The sequence below is a fragment of the Vulpes vulpes genome, chromosome 1 (genome assembly GCF_048418805.1).
Source record: "Vulpes vulpes isolate BD-2025 chromosome 1, VulVul3, whole genome shotgun sequence".
In the NCBI taxonomy this organism is placed as follows: domain Eukaryota; kingdom Metazoa; phylum Chordata; class Mammalia; order Carnivora; family Canidae; genus Vulpes; species Vulpes vulpes.
The window spans coordinates 111,104,409-111,118,042 of record NC_132780.1 but is presented as its reverse complement, the minus strand read 5'-3'; the positions used below and the strand labels follow the sequence as shown (position 1 = coordinate 111,118,042).

Below are 13,634 nucleotides of genomic sequence, written 5' to 3'. Positions count from 1 at the left end.
GCTAAAAAATAACAGAATACAAAGTACTAAAGACTATAAAGAGGTCCTGGTGAAAGAAAGGAGGCTCTTTCTAGGGTGCAAGGCAAGTCTTCATGGAAGACATGACTTGAAGATGGGCTAGTGCTTAAAATCTTGTATTTCATTTGGAACATCAAAATAATTGAGTTAATGTGTGTATACGTCCCTATACATTAAAGTCAATTATGTCTCTGGTCTACAACTTGCAGACTACAAAGTGGTCTGTGAAGATGGACAGGGATGGCTGGAAACATATCAGGATCTGTCCTCATATGCCTTCAGGGCCAAAAGTTTCTTTGAAAAGAAGTCACCCTCAGACCACCTCTAAGGTTAGAATATCAGTTTTACAGCCAACACTACATAAAGGCTTTAGAAGTCCTTCTCAGGAACTATAGGAGCTTGGGGCCTAGATGAATCAAGACCTGGTTCAAGGGTGTAGAACTGAAGCATTTTGTTCAGAGGTCAAAGGACTGTGTAAATTTGAGAGAAAGTGTCAGACCAACCCCAGCTTTATAGTCATTAAAGGTTTACTGAAAAGAATATGTCCCTGGCTTGGCAACTTAGCAAAACTCAGGGCAGATCAATCCAGTTCTCTTTAGTTTCAACCAAAAATATTGTTTTTCAGTTCTCCACCTCAATCTTTGAGAGACATGGCTGTGCACTTGTTCAACAGTCGCTGTGTCCTGTCCCTGGAGGGGTACCAAGTGATCCATCTCTGAAGCCACAGTAACTTAAAAAGGGCTTTGGGATGATGGATACTAAGAATACCTGCAGTGGATGTTTGAAAAACACTGACCACAGAAAAGTGGGGCTCTGAACTGAAATGGCTCCGCATATTAGAAATAGGCCATTTGCTTCTAAAGTCAGATTTTTTTTTTTTTTTTTTTATGGTAGAAGAATGCTGGTGAAAGTCCCTACCAGTCGCAGAATTTGGAGGTTTCTTCGGGAGGGTTAAAAAAGAGGGAAAGCATACAGACTGCTTATGACCATGTGGATTTGTTGAGCTAACAGATTGTTGTCCTGTAGTACATGACAACTAAAGAGAAATAATGGGCAACATGATGATATCACAATACTTCTTCTGCTTCCAACTTATTTTTTTTTTTTGAGAGAGAGAGAGAGAGAGCTGGTGTGTGAGAATTGAGGGGGCAAGGGAGGATGGGCAGAGGGAGAGAGACTCCTAAGCAGCTCCACACTCAGCACAGAGCCCTATTCAGGACTCGATCTCATGATCCTGAGATCATGACCTGAGCCAAAATTAAGAGTCAGTTGCTTAACCAACTGAGCCACCCAGGTGCCCCCAAACTTAAATATCAAATAAATAAAAAATTGCCTATATTATATTTTCTTTCTAAATCACCTCAGAGAGGCAGAACTCCAAAAAAAAAAAAAAAAAAAAAGTCTAGGATTCTATTTTTTTTTAATTGGCTTCATAGAATGAGTTGGTTTAGCTGAATCAAGCTCACCTGAGACCCAGTTGACTGTTTCTGAATTTCACATTCCCCAAAAATAGGGATTTTGTTTCTTAATCTTCCACATCTTACAGATTCTAGTACTGAGTAAGAAGCTGTGGTTGGCAAATTGGGGAACAAATGGTAGTTGGTATGAAATGTAGATGACATCAGTGAAATGAGGGTGACCAATTGGTTCATTTTGCCTGATGGAGTTGTGGGCCTGGTTGATTTTAGCACTGATGGCCCCATGTCCTGGTGAAACCCCTTTGTCCCTCAGACAATTGGTTACCCAAAGTAAAATCCTTCTTTTCTGGTACCAATTGAGTATTTCTAAGTAGCTAAAATACATGTAATTATTTTATAAGACCCCAGTTTTAAGTGGGGTAAAGTATCAGAATTTCCTTTTTTCTCCAGCTTTATTGAGTTTTAATTGATATTTGTGTGTATATATATATATATAGATATAGATATAGATATAGATATATCTATATACATATATAGACATTGACATGCTCATGCTGGGACCAAGTCTAGGTTCATCCGGACCCCAAGCTCCTGTATACCATTAAATATGTTTAGGGTACACAATGTGATGATTTGATGTATGTACGTATTGCGAAGTCTTTACCCCAATGTGGTTACTTAACACATCCTCCACCCTATGTAATTACCATTTATTGTCCCTATGGTGAGACTATTAAGGCTCTACTCTCACAGCAACTTTCAAATATACAAGACGGATTGTTAACAACAGTCACTATATGGTATCTCTTCTTGGGGGCACCTGGGTGTCACAGTCAGTTAAATGTCCGACTCTTGGTTTCAGCTCAGGTCATTATCTCAGGCATGTGGGAATCAGGCTCTGCACTCAGAGGGGAGTCTGCTGGAGATGCTCTTTCTCCACCTCTGCCCCTGCCCCTCCCGCCACTCACACACAGTCTCTCTCTCTCTCAAATAAATAAGGCTTTAAAGAAAAAGAGATCCCTTCTTAACATTTAAGAAAAACAAAGCAAAGATGTGAAGTTACTATGCTTAGAAAGCCAGTGGACAAGGAGTAGTTGTTGGGGATCAGATCCCTCCTGGATGCTGAGCGTAGATTGGTTTTTGCAGGATTCCACCAAAATGGGGCTTTTTGACCACGTTGGTCTGAGGGGCTACTTGTGTGGCACATGTTCATTCCTGAGGACCTTTTTCTGTTTAATAATAGTAGATCAGAAGGAGGTTGGGTACACACGGTACCTTTCATCTAAGAAGTGTAATGAATGGGTAAGAATGGGGCTGCCAGCGTCCCTGCAGGAGATGTGAGCGAGAGAACACATTTCATCCATTAGAAAGCCTCGGAGCACTGCATTGTGGGGGTGGTGGAGGAAGCACTTTAATAAACCACTCCACCTGAGAGGATGCTGGAGGGACTACCAGGGGGGGCTAGAGTCCCCCGAACCCTCACCCCGAGAGCACTGGGCCCTGCGAAGTGAGCATAACAAGGGGATGGATTTGAGTATATAAATTTGAGAAGAGCAGCTGAGGTGGAGAAGAAATTCAGAGAAAAGACAGAATTTTGGCATGTTCAGGAGCCACACACTAAGAAGGAGGGAGAATGAGCAGGAGAGAACCAAAGAATGTTCCTTGGAAGCGGTGTAAGCAAGGAGATCTTTCAAGACTAGATGTGCCTATGAACTTTTAACAGCCGCTCACTGTTGGGGGGATGTTGGGTATAACCTTCCTCGTTCTCCAGTTTCTTAATGGAGTCATCATAAGGTCTGTATGGCTTAAAGAAGGTTTCTGGTTAAGCAAAGATTTACAGGAGTAGAGACCCCTGAGTTCCAAGACCAATCAGGTTGGCAAAGGGCAGTGGAAACGAAGCGTACGCGGGCACACGAGCCGGACGATGGTGGTCATGGTGGTCAGCAGCCATCCGGGTGACGTGAGCTCTTTGGCTTGGTGCCATTTAGCCAACCTCAGGGGGCCACCCTGTTTCGTCCCCCTGTCTTAATCCAAGACAAGCTGGGTGAGCTCTCTGAGGGTTGCGGCCTCTCTTGCCATTTGTTCGGGTCTCCCCTTCTCAGGAAGAAGCTGGCAAGCAGGTTGCAGGAGGCCGCTGAAGCCGTGGGGGTGGCAAACGCCAGAAACGCCACCCTGGAGAGGGCCAGGCACCGACTGCAGCTGGAGCTCGGGGACACCCTGTGTGACCTCGGGAAGGCCCGCTCCTCCGCAGCTGTGCTGGGCCGGAAGCAGCAGCACTTTGACAGGTGCCTCGACGCCTGGAGGCAGCAGCAGGAGGAGTCACGGGCCATGCTGGAGGCGTCTCGGAGGGAGGCCCGGGCCCTCAGCGCCGAGCTCCTGGAGCTCAGGCGCGCCTACGAGGAGAGCACCGCGAGCCGGGACACCCTCCAGACGGCCAACAAGAGTCTCCAAGGTACTCGGAGCCGGGCTTGGAGCCAGAGCAGGAGCAAGGGGGTGCGGGGGGAGCCCCGGCTTCCAGGGCAAGGCTGTCCGCTGTCGGCAGGCACCTCAGCATGGTCCTGGCCCCACTTGGGTCTTAACTTTTCCATTTTTAATACTCTTTTTTTAAAACCACAGCTATTATTTTTATCAAGTTCTAAAAATAAGACCACTTTCCTACTTTAGCCGCAGGTTCATTGTGTCAAGAAGGCCACTATTAAGAATTTCCTTGATCATCCACAGCCTTCCCGAGATTTCCCATGCATACGTTGGATTACTCGGACGGCTCAGAATTCCACACCTTTTATTTTTTTTCATCCATCAATATATTTTCTAACTTAACAAATATTTCTGCAGCCTACGTGACGCGCCAGGCTCTGTCGTATATATAACCATTCCTTATTTAATTCTCAGAGCAGTCTTATGTGTCAGTTTCTTTGTCTGTAAAATGCAGATTATATTAAGTCGTGTAAGATTCACAAGTTGTCCAAATTCAGAGTTGATCGGAAGCAGATCGGAGATCTAAGCCCAGCTGGCTTGTCTCCAGCCCCCACACACTTACCTACCGGCTATCTACCTTTCACGTGCCTCGGGATTCTCTGTCAGTACGTGGAGACCTCACACGTGATTGTTGATAGTTGCGTAGTGTTTTGTAATAAGGATGAGCAACATTTATGTAACTAGACTCTATCTAAATCTACCTAAATCCTTAGGTAGGATTTTTCACAATTAATAATCCTATACTATACACTCTGTGCATGTATTTGTGGACACATAGTAATGTTTCAGATTTGTAGATTCCTCAGTAGGGGTAGATTCCTCAAAAAGGAGCTGCTGGGCTAAAGGAATAGATTTCTAAATTTTGAGACACTGCCAAACAGCCCTTCAGAGAGGCTGCCAACCTACACCAGCACCATCAGTGATGTGCATGCAAGCCCTGAGATGCCCCAGGAGCAAGCTCGTTACTGATGGAGGCGTACATGAATCTGGCTTCTCTGTTGGCCCACATAGCCCGTGATCAGTGAGCTTGGGCAGATGAAAGGTGCTGTAATGGTGGTCAGAAAACTTCAGCTGCATCCAAACTGCCTGGAGGGCTTGTTCAAATGGTTGGCTGGGCCAGATCCCCAGAGTCCCTCCAGTCTAGGGCGGAGTCTGAGAATTTGCATTTCTAACAGATTGCCCTTGAGGCCAGTGCTGCTGGTCTGGAGATCACACTTGGTCTAGGTTGGGGCTTGGGCAGGAGTCTTTTTCAAAAGTTCTCCAAGTGATCCTGAGTGGTGAACCACTGCCCCAAGTTTTCTTTTGGAGAGAGCTCCTAAGAGAAGGATTCACTACATAAAGATTGTCATCTAGAGGGTTTGGTTTTGTAACTTTTCAAAACACTTGTCGGTCGTATCACATCATAGCCAGGGAGCTCAGAACCAGAGGAGCAGCAAGCTCTTGAGCTCCTTCCACCCACCTCTGGACGGTGGGTAATGCCCAGAGCCGCTTGGCCCTACCCCACACCTCTTAGTTCCTAGAGGCTTCCTTCAGGAAGGAGCAGAACTGATGATAACAGTGTTGAATGGTGTTGGTTTTGTCACTCTGGTTGCCTTATTCCATCAGACTTGTGTTCATGCGAGGCTAGCCACAAACCCTCAAGCGCTTGACCTCCTTTGGATTCTAGGGTTGATCTGGGCTCACACATCAGCTTCTGGCAGGCAGCGACATGCTTCTGCTTTAAGTTCCCGTGGCAATGGTGAGTGGTGTTGAGTGGCTGACACAACAGCAGCTACTGGTGTCAACAGCTAAGCACTTACACCAGAAGTGGGGGTGGGGGGCCCAGGTGTGTGCCTCGGCACCACCAGGTACAATATGGCAGGGCTCCGACAAGCAGGCCCACCATGTAAAGTCTTAGAGGTTGTGCAGCGCAGTCCTCAGAGAGGACTCGGAGAAGCACCGTCCTCTCCAGTTGTCGTGGACAGCTTTCTGGCAGGTGGCAAAAGGATATAGAAGAAAGAGGGACTTTTTTTTGCATTCAGACAAGGGTCCCATATGTGCCATTGGTGGCCTTGCCATCACATTTCCAAGGATGGCATGACCACGGTCTCAGGGGAACAGTCTGCTGTACCCCATATCATGGGTCTGAGGCTGGTTCCTTTCACTAACCTGCTTTTCTTCCTTCTCCAGAAGAGATTTCCAATCTGACAAATCAGGTAAGAGAAGGAAAGAGGAACCTGAGTGAAATGGAAAAGGTCAAGAAACAGATTGAACAAGAGAAGACTCAAGTCCAAGTGGCACTGGAAGAAGCAGAGGTATTACCTCCAGGGAGCTGGGAAGGTTTTTGTCCTTGTGACAGAACAGAAAGTCTACATTCTAGTAATAATAACAGCAGCAGGAGCAGCAACCAAATGGCGCTTCTTCAAGTGTTGACTCAATGCCAGGGACCATGCCCAATGGTTGATACGCATTATGTCATCACCCTACCAACTATTGCCCCATTTCACAGATGAAGAAATGGAGGCTCAGAGGGCAGGATAAGCAATCAGGGTGACGAATCTACCAAGTGCAATGAATAAAGGGACCGTGTCTACCTTGGTCATCAATTTATCCTCAGGGCCTAGACTCTCACTGTTCAAAATGTGGCCCACGGATCAGCTGCTTGGAGCTGTGTCGCCCTGGAGCTTGTTAGAAATTCAGACTCAGCCTTCTCCCCAGCTCTCTTGAACCAGAATCCGCACTTTAACAAGATCCTTTGGTGGTTCATATTCACACCAACAGTTGAGAAGCACTGGCCTAGAACGTTGCCTGGTGTGTAGTAGCGGTTCAACAAACATCTACTGAGTGCTGAATGGATAAATATCCTCTACCTCCTCCTCTCTTTAAAAAAGAGGCAGTGAGGGGTGCCTGGGTGACTCAGTCTGTTAAGCACCTGCCTTTGGCTCAGGTCACAATCTTGGGGTCTTGGGATCAAGTCCCACATCAGGCTCCTAGCTCAGCAGCCCACTTGTGGGCTCAGAGCCTCCTTGCTCTCTCCCTACTCGTGCTTGCTCTATCTCCAATGCGCACGATCTCTCTCAAATAAAATCTTAAAAAAAAAAAAAGTCCACGAAACCACTTTTTTCCCCAAAAAAATCCAATACAAAACAAAACACAAACCGTTTAGTTTTAAAAATGAGATTCAAAGTGATGCTTTCAAACATTTGTCCTAAAAGCTTATCTTTGTACAGACTGTTTGACAGGAGCATTTTGAGTGTTATGGATTAAAAGTTCAGGAACAATCTCTGACCTCATCCCTGGGTGTGTGCTAGTGATTGAAAGAGCCACTGAGAGGACTTTTTGCCAAAGAGAGTGAGCTAAAAGGAGTCATCCATCACGTTCACTAAGCAGTTAACACACCCTGCAAAGCCTCTTTTCTTGTAGCTGAATTTCATCTGCTTGACTCTCCCTTAGACTAAGCACCTAGTACTTAAAATGCAGATCCCATCACTCACCCTCCAACTGAGAAAATATTTTTTTAATTTTATTTATTTGAGAGGAGAGAGAGAGAGATAGCAAGAGAGAGCACAAGCAGTGGGGAAGTGGGAGAAGCAGACTCCCCACTGAGCAGGGAGCCCAATGTGGGGTTCAATCCCAGGACCCTGAGATCATGACCTGAGCCAAAGGCGGACACTTAACCAAGCCACCCAGGCGCGCCAAGAAAATGACTTTTAAAAGGCAAAGCAGTCCATCTTAAACAGATCTTTCTGGAAGGTATGATCATGGAAAATTTAGACCCCAAAGGACTGCTCCATGCCAAGCAATGTCTCTTAAGTGCATCTTATCACTACGTTTCTGTAAGAAACCTGCCAGACGGAAGCCGTGTCCATAGTGTCCTGCATGTGGAGTTGTCAAGTCCATGGCTTTTGACACAGCTCTCACCTTTTTATGCATAATTGCCTTTCTGAGGTCTTCTACGTTTTATCCAGAACCCTTTCAGTTGGTAGCGTGGTGGTGTGTCACCTAGCAAGGCTGGTAACCTTGTAAAGTTGGTGAGCTTTGTTTCATTTACCTGTTCCCTTGGGTCCTCTGGCCATCCTGGCTCGGGACTTTCTAAAGCCACCACCCTAACCTAAAGAAGTAATATATATGGTAGAAATTCCAAGCACTATGACGAGCCAGTGAGAGATCCGATGGGGCGGGCGCAATTGGAGTCCCATATAACAAAGACATTTCGGGTTTTGACTTAGCACATCGCAGGTGAAAGGCAGGCGGTGGCCCTGATACCAGTGACTACCACTAGATGGCATTATATTCTATTTACATCTCCCAAGTTTTGTCTTTTGCTGCATCCATAAATACTTCATCAACTTGGACATGTATTTGTAAAATTGGGTTATTTGTTTTCCTGGGTGAGCCTTTATGAGAAACTTTATCACATTATTTTTGAAGCCACAAAACTCAAATTATCCCGGGTCGCCTTCTCCAAAGATTCACTTTCTCTGTGGATTCCAGAGGGTGAGAGGTGACAGTTTCCCCTGAAGGAAGGGCACCGTTTCCTTGCAGGAAATTGCTCTCCAAGCATTGGGCTTTGTTTGTTTTTTTTTTGATTTATTTTCTTTTATATTGAAGGTAGTGTTGAGGGAACAGCAGCAAGGCCTTAAGACATATTAAAATTCCTAACGTCTTTCCTATTTTTATCTTGAAATTGCTACGCAGTTTTTACTTTTTCACTTTTGGTTGTACGTGGTAAGTAAGCACACCCCAGAAAAGGCTATAAGGATTACTCCTGCCCTCAGGACGATCTGCCGATTGGTAACTGCCCAGTAGATTGTGGTCACACCTTGTGCCTTTTAGGAACATCTTCCGTAGCATCGTCCAAATATTTCGTCTGTTTGTTTCTACTTCTATATAAATTGTGTCTTTGGAACAGGCTTTAAAGATTTAATCAAAGCTATACTTTTAAACTTGAATCACCTTTACAACATCCCTGGCAGTAATTGCCTTGCCTAGATTTAAATACTCGGAGGGGCAGGAGACTTCCTTAGCTGTCAAAGCAAGCTATCTGAAGTAGTGTTAATAATTATGGTGATGATGGCTCACACCGAGTATTATGTGTCAAGTACATCCTAAATTCCTTTATTGTTCTTCCTCTGACAATATTTGGACACTAGCCTGTTTCCTGCTCTCTGAATGCTTTCAACTTTTTCTCTATTCCTCCATGATGTCCAGTATTAAATAAAAGATCCCAAGGAGGAGTTACCACCTTCCTTATCCTACCTTTGATCCCTTTATTGATTCATCCTGAAGATGAACTACATTAAGCGAAGTCAAGAGCAATAAATTAAAAGGTTTAAATATAGTCACAGACAAGATTGAAATTCTCTATTTTAAAAAAATGTGTTAGAATTCTAGTTCCTGAACTACAGGCGAGAGCCCTAGGAATGTCAAAGCTGTGAGTGACATGACAAACAAAAGCAGTCACTTGTCTCTCATCCTGTTCCAATCTTCAGGGACCTGGTTTGAACTTGGAGCTCTTCCGGCAACTCCAAAGAGAGCTTACAGTAGTGACATACATCACTTTAAAAAAAAAAAATTGCATTCAAAAAGTAGACTTAACTTAGTACTTTTAATTTATGTATTTCAGGGAGCTCTGGAACGTAATGAAAGCAAGATTCTTCGCTTCCAGCTTGAACTCTTGGAAGCTAAAGCAGAACTTGAAAGAAAGCTTTCAGAGAAAAATGAAGAAATAGAAAATTTTAGGTATCTGAGCTTATTCTGATGAGCAACATTTGCATATTCTAGAATCCTTGACTGAACAGAACATGCTGTGTTTGGCTGCCTTTATGGCCTCTGTTGGAACGTCACCAAAGAAACTTAGCCAGTCCAACCCTACAGCAGCCTCTTTCTAGTGAGCTCACCACTATTAATATAAAGGCACACCTCTATGCAATTACTGTCTGTTTTTATGATTTTCTTATATTTGAGCAGCTTCTGTTTTCATAGAGACTCCAGAGAACACACCAAAAAAAAAGGCATAATTATATGCACACAGGTGGGGGGGCACTACCCCAGTCTCTTTCTTGGGCATTGAAGAAGCTGACTGATAATGCTGAACGGTGGAGGAAAGGAACCAAAAAATGTGATGCGGTGCATTAAAATTAATGTCAGATCAGAGTGAAGTTTTCACATACCCCCTGCCTGTACCTGCAGCCATTTGTTTGGAGAGAAGCAGAAGCCAGGAGCTAAGCTGCTTATTGAATCCCTGGTGAAGAGGCCGAGTCTTAATAGCCAGGAAACTGAATTAGGCAGGACTCACGGGTGGCAGGATCTTTTCTTAGCTTCATCATTACAAGCTGATGACTTTAGACATTCTACTTCTTAGCGTCTCAGTGAAGCGAGGGGGATAAAAGCAGCCCCATACATGTCACAGAAGGTGGCGGGGAAGATCAGTGAGCTGATGTTGGCAAAGCACTTCACACTGTATAGATCAAAGGCACAATTATAAACACATGGAATCCACTATGATTATATTATTTATCTCATTTGTCCCATTAAGTCAATGCCATATGTCGGCGAGGAAAATCATTTGAGTCTGAGCTTTGACTGGCATGTTGCTTTCAACATGTTTGCTAAACAATTTTTTTTAAAAATTGCTAATGTATTCACCAGAACTGGCTTCTCTCCTACCGCCCAAATTCAGACAAAACTCCCATGGGGGTCATTTTTTTTTTTAATGAGGACATCAAGCCAAATTTGGCCCTTCTGCGTGCTTTGAGTTATCCTTGCTCTCCCTCACTAGCACTTTTCCTCTCTAGGCCTGACTGTGGGGATGAATTCTGGTCTACTTAAGAGGCTCTGAGTCAGTGTCTAAAAGAATTTTTTTGATGAAGGGCAAAACATTGGGCCTTGATATTTGCCCTACTTCCTTCCGCGAGGAACAAAAACGAACGTTTCTTTGTGCAGTTAAAAAAAAAAAAAAAAAAAAAAGCTCATTTCAGGTAACGTCAAACCTGCACCTATTAATAAACCCAGCTAAGGAAAAATGAATCCTCAGAGAGTCTGCATCTTGTCAGGTACATCTGAATGTCTTACAGCAGTTCAGCAATTATAATAATCTTAGTGCAGAGGAAGCCGGAGATCCAAACAGCCGGGGCTGGAAGAAGAAAGAAGTGAGCACTAGCCTGGAGCCCTGGAGGGCCTGAGAAAGGAAGGGGGCGGGCTGGCGGGTGGGGCCAGCTCGTCAGGAGTTTTAGTTAATGATTCATAATAACTATAATAGGTACATCCGGAAAGGAGAGCCGAGCCCATCTTACAAAATATCACAAATGCCCTCGCAGACCGTGCTGTGCCAATGCTCTGTGCAGGCACAGGCTGTGTCGGGATGCCTGGGTTCAATCTGGACCTCAGGGCTGGGAGAGGTTGGGGTCCAGAGGAAACTGAGTAGATTGGCAGGGGTGGTGGTGGTGGTGGGGGTACTAGCAAAGCAGAGCATTCTGAGCAATCGAGGATGAGCCAGGTAGGGTTCTAGAATGCACGGGATGAGGTGCTGGGTCCTACATCTGCATAAACGTTGGGAGAGTCCATGGAGGTTGGGGGAGGCCTGTGGGGCGGGACCCAGGAGGTGGCAGGGACCAGAGAAGCAGGGAAGACGCAGAGACAGAGCCCTGATTGAGCTGCAGGCTGCGGGGTTTCGCTCACCTCCCCCTCTGCTGCCGAGCTTGCTCTGCCACCGGGTGAGGACTAATCCGGAGTGAGCTGGAGGCCTGCTGGTGGGGAAAAGTATGAGCAGCTGGTATATGTGTCATCTGTTTCACTTGTTAAACACATATTTGAGCACTTCACGTTGGCCAGACACTGTGCCTGCTATTCTCGTCGGGGCTTCCTAAACTTTTATGGATTGGTAGAGCTTTCTTTAAAAAGAAATTTTTTTTTTCCTAAAGGGTTCTAATGAACATAGCTGGAGGTAGGGAGGCGATAAGGTGATAATGCAGTCACTGATGGAAGGCGAAGAGGTCTGGGTGGCTGGCTTTGGTCCTCTCCATCCTCGATGGAGGAAAAGAGGAACGCTGGCAGCTAAGCTAGTGGCCGTTGCGGTCACCTAAGTCAAGTTCTAACCTCAAGATTCAGAACTGGGTTGAAAATGAGTGGGTCAGGCGTGTCTTGAATTTTCAGAGGCCACTGGCTGTATCCCTCCTCCAGCTCCGGATTTGCAGGGAAATGCTGAAATGTGTGAGTGACTTCTCACGGCCCAGAGCCAGGGTGCACCTGGCCTGGTCTGCTCTCCCCAGACACACCCAGAGGGACGCTGGGATGCTTTCAGGAATGAAACCCTGGAATTCCTTACTCTGTCAAAATGCGCCAGCTTGCTTTGCTTTGATCACCTATGGAAGGTTGAACAAATCCGGGTGGGAGTAGATCGCGCAGGGGAGAGAACAATTCTCCTTGCCCTCTTTGGGTCTCTGGCTGATTCTGGGGATTAAACTGACTTAATACAGGGTAACAGGAGAAAAGTGTAGACACATTATTGAATTTTTACATGTACATGGGAGGCCTTCACAAGGGAGTGAAGACCCAGGGACATGACCAGAGCAGGAAGATTTTAAACCTTCTAGACAAAGAAACAATGAGTTTGTGAAGAATTGACAAGGCACAGGGATTTGGGTTAGGGGTAGTAAATGCTGAAAAATTAAGGTTTGTTTATACAGGCTTCTCGGCCCTAACGTCCCTCTTGGTGATAAGCCCCTCTGTGTCCCCTCCTTCAGTACAAGGGGAGGGCATCTCTCACATGTGGGGTTTATCTCCTGCATTCAGGGCAGAAGGGTTTAGAACGATCTTCCTGCTTTTGTTGTTTTCTCAAACTCCTTGAGCTTGAGAATATGCCAAGGTGCCACGGTTTGGGGTAGCATACCCTGAGTGGCGTCAATAGTCGATATTTTTGGATTTGCAGGCCATAGGGTCTCAATCTCTACCCAACTTTGTAGCCGTAGTTTGAATGCAGCCACAGACAGTAGGAGATCCAACGGGCATGGCTGGATTTGGCTCATAGGTCCTAGTTTGCCCACCCCTGGCCATAGCCTTGAGGGTCTGGTGATGTTGCATCATGTTTTCCTTTCCCTTGGTCTGTTCCTCAAAACTCTGATGCCAACCTTCACACATGCTCTTAATCTATAAGCACCATCAAACTTGATTTCATTGGTTGTCTGAGTTACTGCTAGAATATGTTTAAGTCTTTTCTCATTTCAAAGTAAAATATTTTAGCACGTCCTTAAGAAATAGGACCTCAAACTCAGACATGGTATTTAGTTAGGAAGATGCTTTGTTAATCACTTTAAAGCTAAATCATATATATTAGAATTAAGGAAAATCTTATATTTCTCTGATATAGATGAACAATATTGGAAAAGAAAAAACTGACCTGTTGAACTATTTAAAACCACTAAGGAAAAAAAAATAATAAAATCACTAAGGCTTTAAAGGTTTCTTTTAATTCTAAGGGTTTTTTCCCAAGTTTTAGGGGTTTTTTTAATTCTAAATTTTTAAAAATGTAACATACAGTGTTATCTTGGTTTCAAGTGTGCAATATAACGATTCAACAATTCTGTACATTAGTCGGTGCTCATCACGAGGAGTGTACTCTTAATCCACCTATTTCACCCATCTCCAGTCTGGTAACCGTCAGTTTGTTTTCTATAGTTATGAGTTTGTTTTTTGGTTTGTTTTTTTTTTTCCTTCATTTGTGTTGCTTCTTAAATTCCACGT

The 13,634-nt window shown here is 44.8% G+C and overlaps 1 protein-coding gene across 2 annotated transcripts in view; it reads left to right on the top strand.

The window, feature by feature from the left end:
* MYH15 (myosin heavy chain 15) overlaps positions 1-13,634 on the top strand; it is a 147,864-nt gene that overhangs the window by 91,008 nt on the left and 43,222 nt on the right. For both annotated transcript variants that reach the window (XM_072722453.1, XM_072722454.1), the window contains 3 exons: positions 3,539-3,888; positions 6,084-6,208; positions 9,520-9,635. In XM_072722453.1, the coding sequence (XP_072578554.1) occupies positions 3,539-3,888; positions 6,084-6,208; positions 9,520-9,635 (591 nt within the window). The remainder of the gene's footprint in view (positions 1-3,538; positions 3,889-6,083; positions 6,209-9,519; positions 9,636-13,634) is intronic.